Genomic DNA, 20,399 nt, shown 5'->3' on the forward strand with positions numbered 1-20,399 from the left:
TTTAAATTTTGTACATATCTGTGATGGAAACCCGCCTACTGTCATCTTGTCCTGTAGCCTGCACATTTTTTTTTTTTTTTTTAATTTTCTTGTCATTTATATGTGACACAATTTATTTGCTTTTTCTTTCCAGTTAGCTCTTTTTTGTCTTCTTCCGACTACCTCTACATCAACTGTGTCCTGTTTAGGCTGAGCACCTAATGATTATTTTTATCATGGATATTTTCTTGATTGACTCACTAATGCTTTGGTCTATAGAATATCAGGGTAAAAAATGTGAAAAATGCTGCAAATTTTCTGAAGCCCAACATTAAATATATATGCTTAGACTGTTCTGTGAATGTGATACAGGTTTGCCTAATATACTGATAAAATCATACTAGAAAACAATTCAGTTCAGTCATAGCTGTGAATATTATCAGATAAAAAGACAACAGCTTTATATGTGTGTCTGCCCGTAGAAAGACAGTTTGCATTTACTTGTACATGTTTTAGATTCTACCTTGGCATGCCACTATACTATAGGCAGAATCAATGTACAGACTTTATTAATACATCTGGCTTTAGCAGGTCTTTGCTGGTCATAACTAAGGAGCCACTATGGGATCTTACAACCATTTGATTTCCAAGTCAGCCTCACAATCTGGATTTAACCACCCATAACACATACTCTTATTGATGATATGATTTCACAGGGAATATAACTAATGAGGCCTTTAATCACCTTTCACTTCGTTTTACTGATTATGTCGAAAACATTTTGCCGAGTTTTACTTTTTTCTACCTTTTTGTGCTTTCAGCAGGTCCTTATTGGTCCAATGCAGTGTTGGCCTTTTTTGGCTCTCTGACATAAGTGTAATATGGATGCAGTGAAACAACATAGTATGAGAGGAGGGTTTCTTAACATAAGCAGTACATGGCTTTTTATTGGAAAACTTGAGTTCAAATATGTGCCAGATCCTTCATTATGATATGAGTCTTAGCAATGTGCTTGAGTAAAATCACAGCGGTAAACATATTTCCAAAAACTGAAGTAAATATCATGTTTTTTTAACAAATAATCATCATTATGACAACATGTACATCCTAAGGCTGAAAACTGGGTTCCAGGGTGTAATCTTGTAACTCCTTTTGTCACCGTGTTAACTGGCAATGCACGGATTCTTTGAGGACGGTGATGTCACGGCCATACTTTGCATGTGCAAGCAGGGTCTTCTATGGTGTGTCATTACCGCCAACTACTGGCCTGGAATGCATAGGGTTTTTGGTTGGTTTTGCAGATTTGTGTACACGGATTGTTTTCATAATGTTATCATATGAAAACATTTTTTTTTTAAAAAAACACAAAGGAAAGACTTTTCCGTTTTCAGTCGGGCCGACTAAACGTGGCCTCAGTGCACTGGTGTGTGTGTGTGTGTGTGTGTGTGTGTGTGTGTTCCATCCATGTGTGTGTATGAAGCTCTTGAGTGCTTTCTTCAAGTATAATATGATGATGAGGCTCCTCTCATCTAAGATCTGTCAGGAGTCATTCAAGTCTTCTTTCAGTTCTTCCTTCACTTATTGTCAATTTCAATCAAACAGGAAGATCTTCAGACCACTAAGAGTCATGGAGGAGGGCAGTGGTTAGTCTCCTCTGTATGTTTGATCACGAGAGCAGACATGGCAATGATGCTCCTTTTTAAATTCACTATAAGCTAACTTTGTGCTGTACATATGGAGTGGCTTTTGGGCCCCTGACACCAGGCTGCTACAATATAGTGTCAAACAGCATGATTTAACCCTTCGAAACCAAAGGAATTGGTTTGATTTCTTTCAAAAACACTGGGAGAAGGCAATAGGTAACTTAACAACACATGCTCCAAAAATTGAACCATGTGAAAATGAGCAACCAAAGTAAAAACAAAAACAGGATATATGAAAAAGGAATAAAATATGTATAAAAATACAAAGAATATGTGTTTATTTAAGATATACTTCATTATTTTTCTGTCACATATTTTTAGACATTTTTTTTAGCTAATTTTCAAATAATACTCTCCTCTTCTAATTTTTAGGTAATTTTCTTGGTACCTTTTACTAATTTTTTGCAATTTGTTTCAAAGGGTCAAACATTTAGACTGAGATACAGTAGAGTCACAGCTTAAACATGTCAGATTGATGCAATCATATAAACCATTTCAGCAAACAATTAATTTTCTTATTTATTCTTTTGTGATTACACCAACTGATTGCCAGATTATCAGTGCTGCGTCTTCATTTCATTTTCGTCTTCATTTTCAGACAATATCATTTCCATGAAGAACTTTGTTTCCATTTATAAAACTGTTTGTTGTCCACTGTGATTGGCTCTACTGTTTCAGAAATATGAGAGCAGTGATGTTATTGGCTTCGCGTGTTTGATCACCACACACTGTGATCTACATCACTCTTCACCCAGACTTTTACACTTTGTCCTGCTGCTCAGTCAACCAAAAGAGCAGATGCACTTGGAGACACACATATGGTCTGTGGAAGCAAGAACAAACACGATTGGCTGTTTACGTCTGCAAGTAAAATATGGCTGTTTAATTTGAACTTTCAGAATGATGCCACACTTGAATTTTGATGAGGGAAATCTGATACATCTGCGTCCTTTAATTTTGGTTGGCTTTGTGTTCGCTCTTTTTTCCAATAAAACCAAGCGGGTTACATGGAGTCATACAGACCAAATCCCTGTGGCATCATGCTTTCAACAACACTCATTTTCAGGTAAAAAACTAGCAACTGTTTTGAATTGCAAAGATATATGATATTGGCAAAACATCACACACATCAGTACGAAAAACCTACACTGGATTCATGAATGCTGAAAAACTGGATTTGATTGTAGAAACGTGTATGTTCATGAATTCCAATCAATAATAAATTGACGCTGCTGTCTTCTTTGCTGTTGCAACAAAACAATTTCCCTCACAGGATTAATAAAGTATTTCTATTCTATTCTATTCTATTCTATTCTATTCTATTCTCTGTGGGAGCGGCCACGTACGAGGGATTTCTGGTAGGAGATAGTCTACGATTTCACAGAGGAATTGTGGACTCAAAACGTTCAGATGATCTGCTCAAGGAACTGCCTGAAGGAGCCAGTTCTTACTGACAAGCACACAGCCATAGCATCATGTGACCTATAAAAGCCAAAAAAGTGTTTCCATTGCAGTTTTGGGAAATATTTTTCTATTAGCCTAAAGTACCACCTAATGCAAGTGTAAAAACTTTTTTTGCAATAAATGGAGTTGTTTTTTTCACATTGATGTGTTTCCATTAGGCGTATTTTATACTTGCAATTTAGTTTTGCACAATTTTAGGGTTGATGGAAACCTGCCGAGTCACTGTGTACTTTTTTAGCCTCTTATATTTTTTAACCTTTTGATCACGTACTGGTACTGTGGGTCTTCATGTTCATCTGCACCCAGTGCACATTATATGTGTTTCTCACGTACTGTATGTACTCATCTGCAGAGGAGAGTGAAACAGATGTGCCATGAACTAAACCTGCATGGACCTGAAGCGAGGATTAGGGAGAACATTTCACTCTCTTAACAAGGGCAAATCAAACAGTGCAGCCATGTTGCCTCGAGCAATGCCCATATTGGCTGAATGCTTCCACATGTGGAAGACTTCATCTCTATTAGCAGTCAGCCCACTAGATTCAATGGAGAGAAGGGCAGGAGAAAGAAAGAGTAAGACAAGTAAGACATAATAACTACGGCGAGATAGCAGGTGCCCAGAAACCTACATGGGCCTTTATCCTGGATAAATAAAACCTGTGAGGGACAAACAATATCTCAGCTAGCTAACTAACAACACTACAATAAGAGCGCAGTCAGGCGGATCAGGTCCTGCTGCCCAGAACGATCACTGAGAGACCAAGTAAACAACTTAAAAACAAACAGCTTAAGCCTTATCATGTGACAGACTCCACTGTGTGTTTGTTATTATTTCTGTCACTACTGCAGAAAGAGAGGGATAGTATAGAGAAGGGATATTTCTTCATCCCGACTGTCTCACATTGATTCGCAAGCTGCTGGCAGACACAAAATTGCATTAGCTCTTTTAAAGCACTTTTTCCAGGTTATTTTCATGTTTTTTTTTTAAAACTTTTTTTTTTTTTTTTTTTCTCTTTTTCTTGATAAATGGGGAGTGTTATATGCTGTGCTAGGGTTGCAATTTGTAAGCACTTTTCATAATCAGTTAATTGGTTAAATTAATCATTAATCGTTTGAAAAAACATAAAAACGTTGCTCATGTCAGACAATACCAAATGCTTTTTTTCTCACAACTCACAGCAGCATATTGCAAATATTTTGACAGTATTTCTTTGCCTACAGATTAATCAATTAAATGTAAATTTGATTAAATCCTTAATGACCGATTAATCGATCACTGATAAATTGTTATTTTCCCTACTCTGAGGGCACCTCTACAATTAAATGAGATTTTACCCATTTATATAGTCAGATTTGTAATACAGTTGCTGTGCCAAAATTGCAAGGTTGTGTAGAATTTACGGGGAAATGCAAAATCTGGGAGGGACTGCATAACAATTAATAGAACCATTACAACTGTTAAATGTTATTTACTGTTTGAGGAGATCTATATTGTACCTCTGTTATGGAGGAACTGAAATGACACCAGGGCAACAGAAAACTGTCAGTTATATAACTGTATGGTTGTCTTTTTTTTATGAAGCTTCTGACCTCCCTCTGTTTTTCATCTTAGTTTCTTCTGATTTTCATCCTGTATTTGTATATTTCCCTCCAGCTGATGTATCAAAGGAGGCTGGAGGAAGTCTGACATCGCTGTTGGTTCAGCCCATCTCTGCTCTCCTGGCAAAGACGTTACTGTCCTCTCCATCTGCGGGACAAGGAGACGTCTGTATTCCTCTGGCCATGCCTCCTAACACAGGTAAATACTCAAAATACTGCATGGCTGAATTATTTTCATCAGTCTCCACAACAAATCCAACATATCAAAAAATATGAAATACAACCACATGATTTTTTAGTCTCAAGGATAAAAAATATTAACGTCACTAATTTAAATTCTTTATCAGTTGTTTGAAATATAAAAACAAAAAATGCATAAATAAAATTGTACTAATAAATATTTTTTTAAATTAATAATTAAGAAATAACTACAAAAATCAAAAGTTTACATATTGTTCTGTGGCTTACCTTCAGCAGCATACATTTACATGCACACTGTTTTTTACTGTACTATTCATTTTCTATGTATTGTATTCATCTAGCTTATGTATTTATTTACTTACTTATTCGCCGAGTACAGCCTTGTACAGTAAGGAGGAGTATTTCCTCTCCTATGGCGAGTCCTGTGCTGGTAGTGTTCTTTTTGTCCACTGATGCTTTGTGTTGTGTGCGTTGAAAAAATGCTGATATTTTTGCTTGTTTTTCCGATGGTTGGGGTCAACGTCTCTCCATCAATGATTTACTCATTGGCTTTTAGATTATCAGTCTCTGTCATGTGACGTGTCACTCACAATAGCTGCAGTGCTTTGAAGTCCACTTAACGTAACACGTGTAGAATCTCTCCTCTGTCCCTCTCTACTCTGTCTGACTGTGGGTGTGTGGACATGTGTGTGTTTGTGTATGAGCAGAGTAGAATTGACAGTGACACAGTAGAGACTGAAACATAAATTAGACAAATAATATAAGCATATTTAGTTTATAAAAAAAAAAAAAAACACAGTCTAGACCTACTTTATATTGAAAGTCCTTAGATGACTTCTATAATGGTAGGGGGAACACTGAAGTATATATGGTGCTATACAGGACTATTGTGATGAACAAGAAACTGTACCCGATAACAATGCCCATAATTTCCCAGCGGATCTTAATTTCAACCCTTCCTACAGTCCTGATTTTTGGGTAGTTTTCATGGTGGATTCAAACAGCTGAAATTAGCTTTTACTGTGGGGTGGGTTCACCTTAAGACTTAAGCTGAGGAGTTCAGATAGCTGCAAGGAGTTTGGAGTAAAACCACTGTTCCTTCAGTTTGAAAGAAGCCAGCTGAGGTCATTCAGGCAACTGGTAAGGATATCCCCAGGATGCATCCCTGTGGATTTATTCTAGGAATGCTCGACAGGGAGGAGATATGCACACATATCAGTACTTATTAAGTCTCAAGATCCACCAGGAAGAGCTGGAGGACGTGGCTAAAAAGCAGAATGTCTGGATACTGCTTGACTCGGTGCCACCACATTCTGAACAGAAACAGTCTATTTTGTCTGTTTGTGTCAGCATGTAAATAAAATATCAGTTTACAGGTGTTAGGCATGATAGCAGTCTTGATGATATTGTCATCTGTCCTACAGCTGCCCTGCTGCAATCCAACTACAAGCTTTGTAGGGATCCCTTTCAATCATGTTGAGTGTCACTGTTGTGCATCTATAATTACACTAAAGATGCTCCTCTTGTCTTTGATTCAGAGTTGAAGTAATAAGTTGATTGAACCATCAACAGAAACATAATTGGCAAGTATTTTAATAATCGATTAATCATTATTTCCCAAGTTAAAATACTATATGAACTGAATATCTTTCAACCTGCATCTTGCTCTTGTATTTGTTAATATTCAAGTATACTCTTCTGGGATATTGAGGTGAGAGCACTGAGGGACTCAGAAAAATACACTAACTGACTAAATAACAAATTATTGACAAAAAAACAAGTTTAAATTGTGGGTTGAGGTACTGACTCTACAGTATGTGTGAGAGCTGTTGTATCATTGTGTTCTATCTAAATGGATCACCTTCACCACCGCCTACCTCTGCAAGCATATCAGTCACACTGTATGGTGACTCAGCGAGTTCATTACCTGGAATCTCCAGCAAACTTGACTTAGTTGAGTCACAGATGTGACCTGAGTGCCTCAAATCCACTGCGGCTTGAATGTCGCCTCGAAGTGTTTCAGAAAAAAAACATGTTTACGTGCAACTGCACTTTCTTTCGTATTTTTCTCTCTCTTTCTTACTCTCTATAACTTTCATTTCACCTAGAAACTTATGATGAGCAATGATTACCCTGAAGAAAACTCTGCCTGCAAAGAAAGCTTATCAAACCCACTTGTTCTTGTAATGTACATGTACATTCACAAAAGAATGAACATGACAGAGATGGGTGCCTCACTTGCAAACATATACCAGGGACCTAAACATCCCATGAAAGGGCGAGAGACATGTCCAATGGACACTGATGAATTACCTCAAATAGAGTCAGAGTCCAGCCAGATTATGATGCAGCAATTTCTAGCAAATGTGAGGGTAAAGTGCACACCATGGCAAGCTGTTAATGTGCTGTGGGGTCAGTGGTTACCTACAAAAAGAGAGGGGTCATTACAGCTTAAGTATGGAATAGGGAAGGAGGTACGAGTAAGTGACAGAGGTTGATTCAAAGGTTAGACAGACTTACTATTTTGCTAATGTGATCTCATTCCGACGAGTCATGCTTTAAGCTTTGGGCAGAGGCTGGGGGCAGACTTTTGCTCTGTATCTTGATGCAGGGGTCAGTGGTTAGGTTTAGGTAACAAAACTATGAATCTATCAGTACATTTATGTTCACAGTTAGGTTGAGCTGCGGTCATAGTTTAATTAAGTCATGTAATTGGACTACTGTCCTTGTCCCAGTATGCATTCACTGGGTGAGAATTGATTTACTGAAGGAAGTATGTCCAACTCCACCACAGTAGGTGCAGATATGCCCTCTTTCAGCTAGCTGCTATAGACCTATATTGTTTATACAGTCTATGATATAGACCGAATTGCAATCGTAACTGTTATTTACAATAACTTCGGGGTAGAAAACTTCTGTGTCACGTATATATAATCAAACAATGCAGAAGGCAGAGTTTACTCAGCCTTTATTGATTCGTTTTAAGCCACCTTAAAAAATATAATTATCAGTTTAAGTTTTACCTCACCGTAAAACAGCCCTTACTGACGGGGATTTGGAGCTGTTATATCAAAAGCACCAGACTCCACTCTAGTCATTTTACTCCACTGAACTGTGGAGCTGCTGTTCTACCTCTGCCTCCATCAGCTGCTGTGGAAGGTAAAGAGGAGACAATGTTCATATATAGTGAACACTTAAAATGATATTGATCTTCTTTTTAGGTGGCTAAAATATGTTTGGCTATGGCTCCGTCCACAGCAGGACATCACTTAGCTTCGGTGCCAGTGTTGTGGGACTGTACTTTATTTATCAGAGGAGAGAGGTGGCTGAGGTGTGACTTTTTTACTTTAGAATAAAGATGAAGTACTACCTTTTCAAGTTATATGCCCCTTACCTTAGCCAAAATTCAAGTCCCTCTTGAGTGCATACATTTTTTTTAAAGATTCCTTACCCATTTTGCAGCACTCCTTCTCCCCCTCATAGGTAGCAAACAGTCCCTACCACTAACCACAGAGGGAGACTGGTGCAGCGAGTAAGAGCACGTGCCAGACACAGAGTCGAGTAAGAGCCCAATATAGACCAAAAAAAGAGTCAAGGACCAGCTTACCTCTGAGCTGAGAGAGGATAGCTAAAAACGAAAGTATAGATAAAGAAAAAATGCCAACGTATTTCAGCCTAGTGGCCCTCCTCAGGGTGTTGTTGTACTGCACTGATGTGCTGAGATGAATAGATGGGTCCTTCCTCATTGAGTGGTCATGTGACATCCCCGGTCACGTGACATGTACGACGTGTGACACACACACACCCACACAAAAAAAGTATTACAAAAATGTTTTGAAGTCAGTTTTTTCATTCAAGCTTGGAAAAGTCATGGCATCTAGTTTGAAAATCCAGTGTGTTTCTCTTTGGAGAAGTTTTTGGACACGGTCACCCCCTCTTGTGGACGGCCTGATGTGCCCGATTGTCATTGCTTGAGTGATGTTGGTTGAAATGTCATGCTATGGGCTAGTCCTTATTGTATGTTTTAATGGCATGTTTGTGTTCACTGATGCAGTCCTTAAGTCTGCATTTAGTTCATCCCACAGAGAAAGATCCACAGGGCCAGGTGAGGCGGTTGACCATATGGGTGGTGTTATAGTTAATGAAGTCTTTGTGTCGGTAGGTGTGGTCCATTTTTACATTTGTGAAGTCTGGGGGCTCATAATAACGTCACAATATTTGCCGCATTTGTAGGTGCCAATGGGTCTTTTGAGGTCTTGAGGTCTTTTTTTCGGCTGGTAGGTAGCTGTTAACCAGTTTGTCTGTGATGAAGGGTGCTCTTCTGTAGGAGAAAATAGGTGGATCCAGAGAGAGCTTGCTGAGGGTCTGATCACAGGCAAGAATGTTCCAATTAGATTTGTTTAATATGGGGCACCTGGGTACTGTATGTTTTGGTGAAATAAGTGTGGTTGGAGTGGGCCTTAAGGGACTTGAAAGCTCACTTTTCTTTTTTTTTTTCATCCAAAAACATGGTGGCACCTGATATTTAAAGGGTTAAAATCAGAGATTTAATGAACATTTGATATTTATATTTAGGACTGGTGTTGGTTAAAAATGAACCTAATGAAAGTAGAAAATAACATTAATATAAAATATTTTTTAAAGCTTGATTTTGAAAAGCGCATTTTGCGCACAGAGCGATTCAAGTTTGTGTAATATTTAAGCGGGTCCCAAGGGTTAATGCAATTTACTGTACAAAAATTTAATTGCCAGAAAATATTACGTTAGAAAATACAACCTTTGCCAGATCTAACGTAACCTCTGCAAAAACCCCGCCTACTTCTGGTCTTTTATCCAATTACGGATACAGACAGATCATTTTGTTGGTTTAGCAGATGCAGATACAGATGCCTCTGCCCACCTCTAGCTGTGATCAGATTTTAATCCTGTCATGTCCCCTGTGTATCTGAATGTTGCATTTATCCAAGCAAGCTAAGTTAAAGCTCTCAGCCACTTCATCCAGAGTGTTTTGTTATTGAGCTTCAAGAGACCATATGGTTTGACCCCAAGTGCGTTTAAAGAAAGAGCAGAGGAATAAAAGTAAAGAGGCATGCAGAGATATCATTTAGTCTATATGTTATCGGCAGTTGTACGTGTCACCCAGCAGGCTGGTCAGTGACTCGTGCAGAATGTTACTCTCACTCCATTTTTCAAGTCTCGACTAAGACAGTGCAATCTAAAAAAAGACCCCTAAAAAGATTAGCATTCATAGGAACTTTATATATAGACCTGCTCTCTCACCCTGCGTTTATTACATCCCCCTTTTTTATTGTAGTTGCTTGCCGTCCTTGTTCTTGCTATTTTTTGCTGTTTAATTACTTGAACTATTTTTATTGCGGTACATTTTTGATTGCCTTGAAATGTGACTCGTCTCTTAGGTGCGCCTCATGGTCAGGTCATCACAAATGAGATGCAGCTGTTAATTAACCTGTTGTGAATGAGGTGAGACAAGCTCTTACTGTAGGAGACCTTCCTTCACACAAAAGGAGATAGATGGAGGGATTAAATAAAAGAGGTCCTTTCTCATGACTGGGATTTCCACAGTCCTCCTTGAAGGCAAAGAAATACACTAACATATGAGGGAATCAGGGCAGAACACCATAGACCCTCAGGGCAAAAATGGCAATAAAATACTTGTGGAAAAAATGGTACTGTGAAACAAAAGAGGGAAGAAATCAGCAAGTGCTGCAGTGTCTTTACCAGCAAAGTCATTTCTCTCACGTTGACAGGGAGGCTTGTCTTCTTTTTTAAGCAACCCACATACAAATTAAAGTGGAAAAAGCCTGAAAGAAGAAAAAATATATAGCAAGAGAGTTTAATTTCCTTTGCAGAAAAAAGATGAATAGATGATAAGAGGGCAGCAGGGATATTTTCCCATCATTCAAACAGGAGGGTGCTGGGTATAAATATAGAAAAAGAAAAGGGAGAAAGAAGAAAAACAGAAAAGAAAAAAATGAAGATGAAGAAGGTTAAAAGGTGGCAAAGGGAAACTTTCAATGGCTGCTTCAACCACATTTCTAAATAGCAATCTGACATGCCCAGAGTGGTATCTAAAGGTAATGATGCTTTTAGTTTTTTATGCTCATGTTTTGACACATGCAGCTGGTAAATCGCTGCCACCACACCATAACAATGGAGGGATTTATGGTGAATTTTTGGTGCTCGCAACATTGAAAATTATGTTAAATCAGGACTAAGGGTGTTTTTGCATGCAGTCCTCTTCAAAAGAACAGAACTCACTCCTCTTAAAGTTGACCAACAGAAAAGGGACTCGACTCTTGATATGTTTACATTGATAGGTCAGGGACTGATGAGGCCTCAGTCCCCTTTCTGTTCACACTATATCTCTGACTCGATGTATCTATCTGTCTGTCTGTACGCCCGTCTACATAGTGCATAGCCATAGCATCATATGAAATATGGATTTTTAGAATCGCATGCATTAACATGTCCATGTGGCCAGACTAACCAGACCAACCAAAAACAGAGAAGCTCAGATTTCCACACACACAGAGGGAGTGTGACTTAATTATCTGCTCAGGACGCAGTTACTCCACTTTGTCTTTACATGTAAATGCTTGCTTGCTGCTTCATTAAGAGATGGTGTTAGTATTTGTTACCTTCAGGACTAAAATAACCACCAAGGCCGTGACACACCAAGCCAACATGCAAGAACTAACTGAAACAAAAGTCCCCTGCTGCTCTGCCTAACGTTGCTGTGTCTCAGTCAAAACGTTTCACATCAACACTGACAGCCAGCCAGCACGTATGTTCTGCACCTGTGTGAAAGGAGATACCCCTCCATACCAACACACAGTGGTCGCCTGTATTTATCACTCAAAACGAGAAACTGGAAGACTGCCAGTTAGGTAGCTAATGCTAGTTAGCTAGTTAGCTCATTAACAGCATGACCCAGTATTGAAAGAAAAAAGCATATTTACTGTGTAGCAGTGAACAACACAACCCATCAGGAAACATTTCTGCTGGAGAGCTAAATGGCAGAAGAAAAATCTAAATTCATAGAACAAATTTGTTTCAACCTCGCCTCCCTCTGAACTTTAGCAGTTTGTTTACTTCCTTACTTCAGTTTCTCTTCTCATGCACTGAGCTGAACAGCCAATCAGAGTGATTTCATTCACCGACTGGCTCAATAGTAGCTGCCGATTTAACACGCTATATCAGCCAAAAAAAGGCCAATGAGCGTTGACAAGGGCTAACAGTTGGGACACACCACAGCGATGAGGGCCACAGGCACACGCTGTCAGCCTAACATGAGCCAACAGCCGACTATCAGCTTGGTGTGTCACAGTCTGCAGGGTTAAGGTCTCCAGTCAAACAAGACTTGCATTTGATTCTTTATGTGCCCAGATCTAGAACAAATTTAAGAGAAGATATTTTTTATATTTTTGCTTGAAGCCAATCAGTACAAATGATCTTTGATTTAATGCAACATGTGACTGGCACACTGCAGTAGCTACAGTCCAAACAGTGGTGAAGTCTAGTGCGGAGTAACTGACATAGTTGGCAGTACAATGTGCTGAGATGCCACCCAAGTGTTTGCAAGTACTCAGCCCTATATAGCAGTGTTTTGAATACAGCCCATTTGTAAACATCAGACACACTGAACGGTCAAAACAGCATCGTACGACATCCTTCAGCTTTCCTGAGGGTGAGCATACAAAATAGATTTGGCATGTAAACTGAGGACGTGTTTAGATAAGGACGGCCCCACTAAAACCAGGAAAGTCTTTTCTTTGTGTTTAAAAAAAAAAAAAAAAAAACACATTCATGAGATAATTGTGAGATGCTCTTTGTGTACATGGATCCACAAAAACAATTGAAAACGCTTAAGTATGCATGGCAGGTCAGTAGTTGGTTGTGAAACTTTGTAATGACACACCATAGAAGAAGACCACGTGCCTACATAACAGTGTTCTTCTACAGAGCAGTGAGTATAAACAAACTAGAAGATGATGGCGAACACAGGCACGAGAACCCACTCAGTAGAGTCAGCAGCACAAACACGGCTCGGTAGTCCGCCATCATTGTTATTGTTGTCCTCCTACTCGTGCATGGCTTTTTCTATAAAACGTAATGCGCACGTGTGAAGTGTGACATCACCATTCTCACAGGATCTGTGCATTGCCACTTTACATGGTGACAGAAGAGGTGGCACGTTCAGAAAATTACACTCTAGAATCCGATTTCTTAAGTTTGCATTTTCAGGCCCCCAAAACACTGTCGTGCTGTGAACGAAAGGCCAAACCGCAACAAGAAGTTTAACGTTTCATACAATAACCGCTGCTGTGTAAATAGCTCCTGAATTACATGAAGGACATTGTGCCAGTGTTACAGACGTCAGACCATAGTATACATATATAATAAACATTATATCTACACAATACATTCATCATTTCAATCTTTACTGTAGAGGTGTTTATTACAAGTGACACCTCTTTGATACCTCGAGCTGAACTGGGTTAACATGAACTGTCAGTGTCAGAGCTTTTTCTGTTGAAGCACCTCTCTCTGGTGATTGACATCAGCACTGTCAGCTCAGCTGTGATTTATCTTGTGTAACTTTTTGCTTAAAAGCTGAAATTTTGTGCCTTGCAAAACAAGTTGGGAATATAAGAGACAACAGTCAGTATTTGCACACCGCAAGAGATTGCTTTCTAGGAACCTTTAACACAGGTTGTTTGCAGAGATGACAGTTGCTGTTGTTTTCTGACAGTCACAGCCAGTCATATTTTCTTACTTCTTGGTCTCAATTATTAGTCCGTGAGAATCATCTATATGTGTTTCCGCTGTTAGTCCATATTGTTTCTTCATATTGTCATGTTTGGTATGATCTTTCAGTTTTGGCCTGATCCTGTAACAGGCTGCTTCACTCGGGGTAACAGGGATCGTAGTCTTTGCAGACTGAGCTGTGTGACTCTGTGTGCTGGTGTGTGTGCGCAGATAGAATGTGTTTATGTGTGTAAAAGAGAGATGAGATGGATACAGTATTAGAGGTAATTCCTGCTTTTGAGAGCGTAAATCCCCTCTTATCTCAGCATCATTACCACACTGCCACCTTCTGAGCCTTCACTCCCTCATTCTGACTCATCTGTCTTTCACTTGAGCCTCCTCTCAGCCCCCCGCCTTCCTCCATCCTAACCCAGCAGTTTTTTGGGGGTTTGTGAGCGAGTCCTCGTCTGTTGTTTCCATCCATGTTTTCCCATTGTATGTGTGTACGGTCTGTCCATTTCTATTTATTTCCCAATAAATCCAAGCAGCTGGTTAGTCACTGGAACACTGCTTTCTGCTGTTTCCCATACTGCACAGATAACAGTCACACACACACATACACACACACAGGTTGTCACCGGTAAGCACCCATGCTGCCCAAGTGAATCACACAGCTAATCAATGATGCCCCCCCACAAAAAACTGGTGGCCAAAGACATGAGAACAATCGATCCCTCAGTGCAGGGGGGCAGACTGAACATGTGTGAGCTACACTTGCCGCAGTATTGTTTTCACTTGCAAGCTTTAAGCCAGGGATACTCAACTTGCTTTGCTTGGGGCCCGTCACAGCGGCCCTAATCATATTTCTAGGATTTTAAGTCATTTCTTGGACTTTAGGACATTTCTGGGATTTTAGGATGTTTCTAGATTTAAGGATGTTTCTAGATTTAAGGATATCTTTAGGATTTAAGGCTGTTTCTAGAATTTTAGGGTGTTTCCAGGATTGTAGGACATTCCAAGTTTTTTAGGATGTTTCTAGCATTTTAGTTAATTTCTAGGATTTCAGGACATTTCTAGGATTTTAGGTCATTTGGTGGGTTTAAGGAGGTTTTTAGAATTTTAGGACGTTTCTAGGATTTTTGGATGATTCTAGAATTTTAGGATATTTCTCAAATTTTAGGGCATTACTAGGATTCAAGGACATTTCAATGATTTTGAGACATTTCTAGAATTTTGTGATTTTATTAGGATTTTATGACATTTATAAGATTTAGACGTTGCTAGGATTTTAGGACATTAGGGTCTTAACCACTGCCTTCGACAGTGTGGGGGATCCTCCACTGGCCCTTTTTTAATAAACAAGCTCTATTTTGATGCTGTTTTATGCACTCTGGCACCTTATGTATACTAAATGTACAAAAACAATTCCCACTGTGAATCACTTTATTTTTATTGTAAAATTAGAAAATGGTTGAGGGGGCCACAGGGAACCATGTTGGGGGCCAGATGTGGCCCACTGGCCGTAAATTGAATATCTCTATTTTAATCCCATGGTGTTAGTGCTATTTCAGATAATTTCAATGATATTGGGTTTTAAGTTTGTTTTGGTGTCAGATTGTTTTTTACTGTCTTTTATTGACATTTTTGGCCATTTGTAGGTTTGTAGAATTGTAAGCATAATGCATCACATGATCTTTTTTGTGTGACAGAAGCTGCTCCAGCTCTGGCAGAGCCACTATGGTTTCTGGAGTGCACATTTTGAGCGTGTTTGTGTGTGTGTGCTTGCTTTTGTTTGTCCCCACTCTTTGAAGACAGGCATCTGTGTAGACGGAGTGAGCTTAATGTACATCCAATGGTTCTGCAAGGCGGGTGTCTTTTTGAAGTGTTTCCATTACATCAAATGAGTTCGAAAGAGGGAGAGAATGGGCGTGAGTAAGGCAGAGAGACAAAAGGGAAAACAAAGAGAGAGAGCGAGAGAGATGTAATCTGTCTCCAATCGATTGGCTGCACCTCTGACCACTCCTGGGATCCAACTATCATTAGTTTCCATCTGTCTGCCTCCTTTATTTTTTTTTCTCTCTTTAATTCCTTTTCTTCTTATTTTTCTCTTTTAATTCCCATTCAATTAAGGCTGGCTGTATTGGCTGGCCATTGGTTAATTGCTCAGGGTCCCTCAATGGAGATCAGCAGACCTTAACGAGGTGACGCAACCGACCTCACAGTTCTCTCCGCACTGTGTGTGTGTTAATGTCAGTAGTTTTAATTTGTTTTTCCATTATGCATAATAACAATGATGTCCAATTGTGAATCCTGGATAAGACTCTTGCTTAAAGGTTCCATCAGTTTGATAGCATTAATTATTATTATGTACTGCGTAACACACAAGTACATAAATCAGTAATCCTACATCCTGTATGGGCCTTCTCTAAAGCACCCCCTACTCCCTCACCCTACCCCCTTCCACTCTGTTGTCGCATTCATACAGTGTGGGCTACATTGAGTGCCGTCCCAAGCCATCTATCAGGGAGTTTGGTTCCTAAATAAAATATAGTGTTTTCAGGGTGACTGTTTCTGTTACACATCTAGATAAAAGCCTTGTGTGTGTTGTCTGCAGTCTTTTAGCTGTATCTGTTTGTATGTGTAGGTGTGTGCGTCTGGAAGAGTATGTCCACTTCTCTCATCTTCCAGCCCTTTAAGATTGATTAATTCACTGAACACATTGTGTCCCCATCAGGCCTTTTTGGCTCTGACTAAATCTGTTGACCAGACAATTACCAAACTAGTCCATCACTACCTCTGAGGCGTGTTGCAAGCCCCTGTTTAGCTTGGAAAGGCTGATTGATCACATACACATTAACACGCTTACACACAGGCATACACACACATCTTTTTGCTACTTCAAGCTTTATCTTATAATGTTTATATTCATAATTTTTTACCAAACTTGAAGTCATAAGCTTAAAAGTGTGTGCGGTGTGTGTTGACTGCTACTGGAGGATGTGTGTCTCATGTCACCTTGTTGACACACTATAAACTTCCACTCAAGGATTGGCTAAGATCTCTCATCAACAAGAATTTTTTTTAACTCTCTTTCAGTTTTCAGAATATACAATTGTAAGAAATAAAAGAAATAAAATAAATAATATACAAAATCAGCATATGTAGAAAGAAAGAAAACAACCTTCCCAACTCACTAATTTTCCCCACTCATCTCCTAATCCCCCCACCCCTTCATACCACCCTGGTAGGCTGCTACTGTCAAAAATAAAACAAAGCATTGATAGCTTGCCAACAAACAAGATTACCCAAGCAATGCACAGCTGAATAAATGGATGAATGAAATGAAATTCTATAAGAATTTATATAAATTGCCATGCCAATATACATATTTCCCTTCTTTCCCCTTAAAGTAAATTTAACCTTTTCCTAGTTTTAGATGGAATATGACATTCCTTAGCAAACCCGCGTGGGAGGGGGGTTTTAGATTTTTCCAACTGAGCAAAATGAGACAGTGGGCTAGCAAACAGGTAAAGGCAATCACATCGTAGAAGTTCCCCAAATATTATGTTCTTTATTTGTGGTTTATTTCTGTGCTCCCATAGACCTGATTGACAATAAAATGAGTTGCCAAATTTCCACACATTTCCTGAAAATTACCCTTCACATGAACTCAACTGCATTTAAGATATTTTATGGTTAATGTATGATTGGATGAAAGTCAAAGCTTTATTCCCATCAGGGCATGGATAATTTTAGGCATAAAGGCCAATGCAGACCAGTCAGGTTCTTCTACACCAAATTGTGGGGAAAATATTCGTTATGCAATGTCATGTTGAAAAAGGACAGAGTCTTCTCAAAACTGGACACTCTTGCATGCTGTAGAACCACTGTATGCTATAGTAGCATTTACATTTCCCCTCACTGGAACTAAACCTTGAAAATAATGCCTGACCAGAAGCAGCATTTTAGTTAAGTTTTGGTAAGCAGACATTTGCAAGTGTATCATGTAGCGTACGCATTGAAACTTCACATTTAAACAAACTGCAGTTAACAGGGGGTTCAGCCTGTTCCAAGTCGTCAGATACCGCTGCTTTTGCAGTGATTTTGGCTTAAGATCCCAAAGCCAAAAACCATCTTTTGCGGCTGAGGATACAGCCAGAAAGAACCAATCAGTGTTATGATAAGCCACTGGACAGCCCCTGCTGTGACAGCATGAGGTGCGATAGGCGGTGTCAGTCAGGAAGCGGCCTGATGGAACCTGTAGGGCTGATGGATGGATCCAACAGACCCTGGACTTTCTTGCGGGAGTCTGGTGTTCACTTCCCGTTTGAATGTGATGGGTTTCTTTCTACACCTTAACCCTGTTGATGTCCTGGTATTGGTTGCCATGTGCTTATGCTGCTTCAACATAACCACATGCTTTCGTATCCTCATCCCACCATGTGCTTTTATTGACATCACAGTAGTGGCACCCCGGAATCTCAGCAGTAGATGCTGAATGATAGCTAGAAACCAAAAGTCCCGACATGGGATAAGAACAGCTTGTAGGGTTAGGGTTTAGGCACAAAAATCACTTGGTCATATGATGAAGGAACTGTTTTGAATCCAAAATTCCTCTGTGAAATTGTGGAATATCACCTAGCAGAAATCCCAGCTGCTCCCATGTATAAGGGGCTTGCCTTTCCGTTATCGCTCACATAACATGCCGACTTAGCCTTTGATTGGAAATAATGACAGCAAGTGTGGTGGCTGCAATAGAAATAAAGCTGCTAATGTTTTGAACATCCATCGTCATGCTTCTTAAAATGTTATAACGGGAGAGAAGAAGTTGCATGGCATTGTGTTTTATCAAAATTTCGAAAATATCGCTTACATTTTGCACAAATCTATAATGGAAACCCGCCTAGTGACAGGTCCCTAAAACACAACCATGTTTGGATGAAAAAGCAACCATTTTTTTTGTTTATTGGTTCCAAACAGATACACCATCCATCGCCCCCCTCACCTCCAGATATCTTATGTCAGTTCATATGCTTCTACTTCATAAACTTTGATATGATATGAAACATGCAATCGTAACATATTTGTAGTTTACAGAAACATACAATGCAAACATTTTCCTCTCGTGATGGTCTGTTGTTGGTCTTAGTACACTGATACACTCCTACTGTTGACTTTGTTTCAGTTTAATTATGTGGTCTTTTAACATTATCCTAAATCATACAGTGAGTGAAAGGAGGTGCAAGGCATGTGCTGTTCAGTCTCTCTCTTGCTTTATCTCTCTCTCTCTCTCAGTCACATACGTTCATCTTAAACCAATAAATGCTACAGAAAAAAATTATAGCTGAAGAACGCTACTTCAGCAAGTCAACTGTGCCTGAACTGCTTCTTTGTCTTGTTTCCTCTTCTCTTAATTTCTTAACACATGCGATTCTTTCTGTCTTTCTTTGTCTTTCTGTCTCCCTCTCTCTCCCACTCAGAACAAATGCCAAAAGTGTAACAAATTTCCGAGGCAATTACATTGTGAGGCCGCGGAGGGAGAGGCGAGCCAAGCAGAACAACTTGAAATGGCTTTATAGAAAGGACTCCCAGGCCCTTTAATTACACCACTATTGATTGCTGTGCGCAGGTTTCCCACATTCACTTACTGCTTTTTCTTCTCAACTCTGCATTTAATACCCTGCAGAGAGCGGTGCCGAGATGCTTCTGAATTTAGATTCTATGATTATATATCAGCTCTTTTCATTAGGTGGCACTTATGGTTTAAATCTATAGCTGCATGGGTGATAAAGTTGACTTGCTTTATTGCAAGATGTGATTAATTTTCTGTAGCAACAGGTGGTGTTTCAAAGTTGTTGATGCCATCACCACTGAAATATGAGCAAATAGAGTACGTGGTGGTGCTAGAAGGTAGACAGATTTAATGGCAGCAAAACTATCAGATTCTGCTACAAGCTTTGCAAGTCTGCATAGACGCAAATAAAAATTGTCATAATGATTAAATGGTTTATAATTTCAAACAGATGAGTCAGCGAGATATGTCTGTTACTATTTTTTTTACCAGCAAATGACCTCATGCTGTCATTAAGTCATATAAGTCATTACAAATACCCGTTTCTAATGTATCCAATGTGTGTCAGTTGTTTACATGTCAATCTCAACACTTCCTCATACCTCGACAACAGACTGGGTTGTTTGCCAGTGACTCCCAAATGACATGTATGTCCAGACAGTTCTCATTACACTTGTTAAATACTGCTGCTTTGACAGTGCTTTTGGTGGAATATCATGATGCTATCCGAGGTGTTATTATACGCCAGCGGACAGCCAGACGGCACAAATTGTATCAGCATCAAAAGCGGCAGGACAATGACAGGCTGAATCATTGCCAGTAAAGATGTTATGTGACGATGGCAAGGGTGACTATTGGGTGGGCAGGAGGGGCATTGGATTAGTCCAACAAACCCCGGACTTTCATGCAGGAGTCATGCCTCTGTCTTGTAAACCCAACCATCCATGCCCTAATGTGTGTTTGTTGACGTCCCAGCATTGGTTGCCATTTGCTGTCGTTCCCTCAAGATAACCACTTGGAGCGTCAGCCCACAATGTGCATTTGTTGACATCACGATAACAGCATCCTTGAATGTAAGCAGCAGAGGGAGAAGGATACCTAAAATGTAATAT

At 39.5% G+C, this 20,399-nt stretch overlaps 1 protein-coding gene across 1 annotated transcript in view; it reads left to right on the plus strand.

Annotated features, from left to right (window-relative positions):
* Positions 1-20,399, plus strand: part of LOC121962737 (inactive N-acetylated-alpha-linked acidic dipeptidase-like protein 2) — a 498,032-nt gene that overhangs the window by 217,424 nt on the left and 260,209 nt on the right. Inside the window, exon 8 of the mRNA XM_042513024.1 lies at positions 4,801-4,944. Coding sequence (XP_042368958.1) covers positions 4,801-4,944 — 144 coding nt within the window. The remainder of the gene's footprint in view (positions 1-4,800; positions 4,945-20,399) is intronic.

The sequence above is a fragment of the Plectropomus leopardus genome, chromosome 3 (genome assembly GCF_008729295.1).
Source record: "Plectropomus leopardus isolate mb chromosome 3, YSFRI_Pleo_2.0, whole genome shotgun sequence".
NCBI lineage: Eukaryota > Metazoa > Chordata > Actinopteri > Perciformes > Serranidae > Plectropomus > Plectropomus leopardus.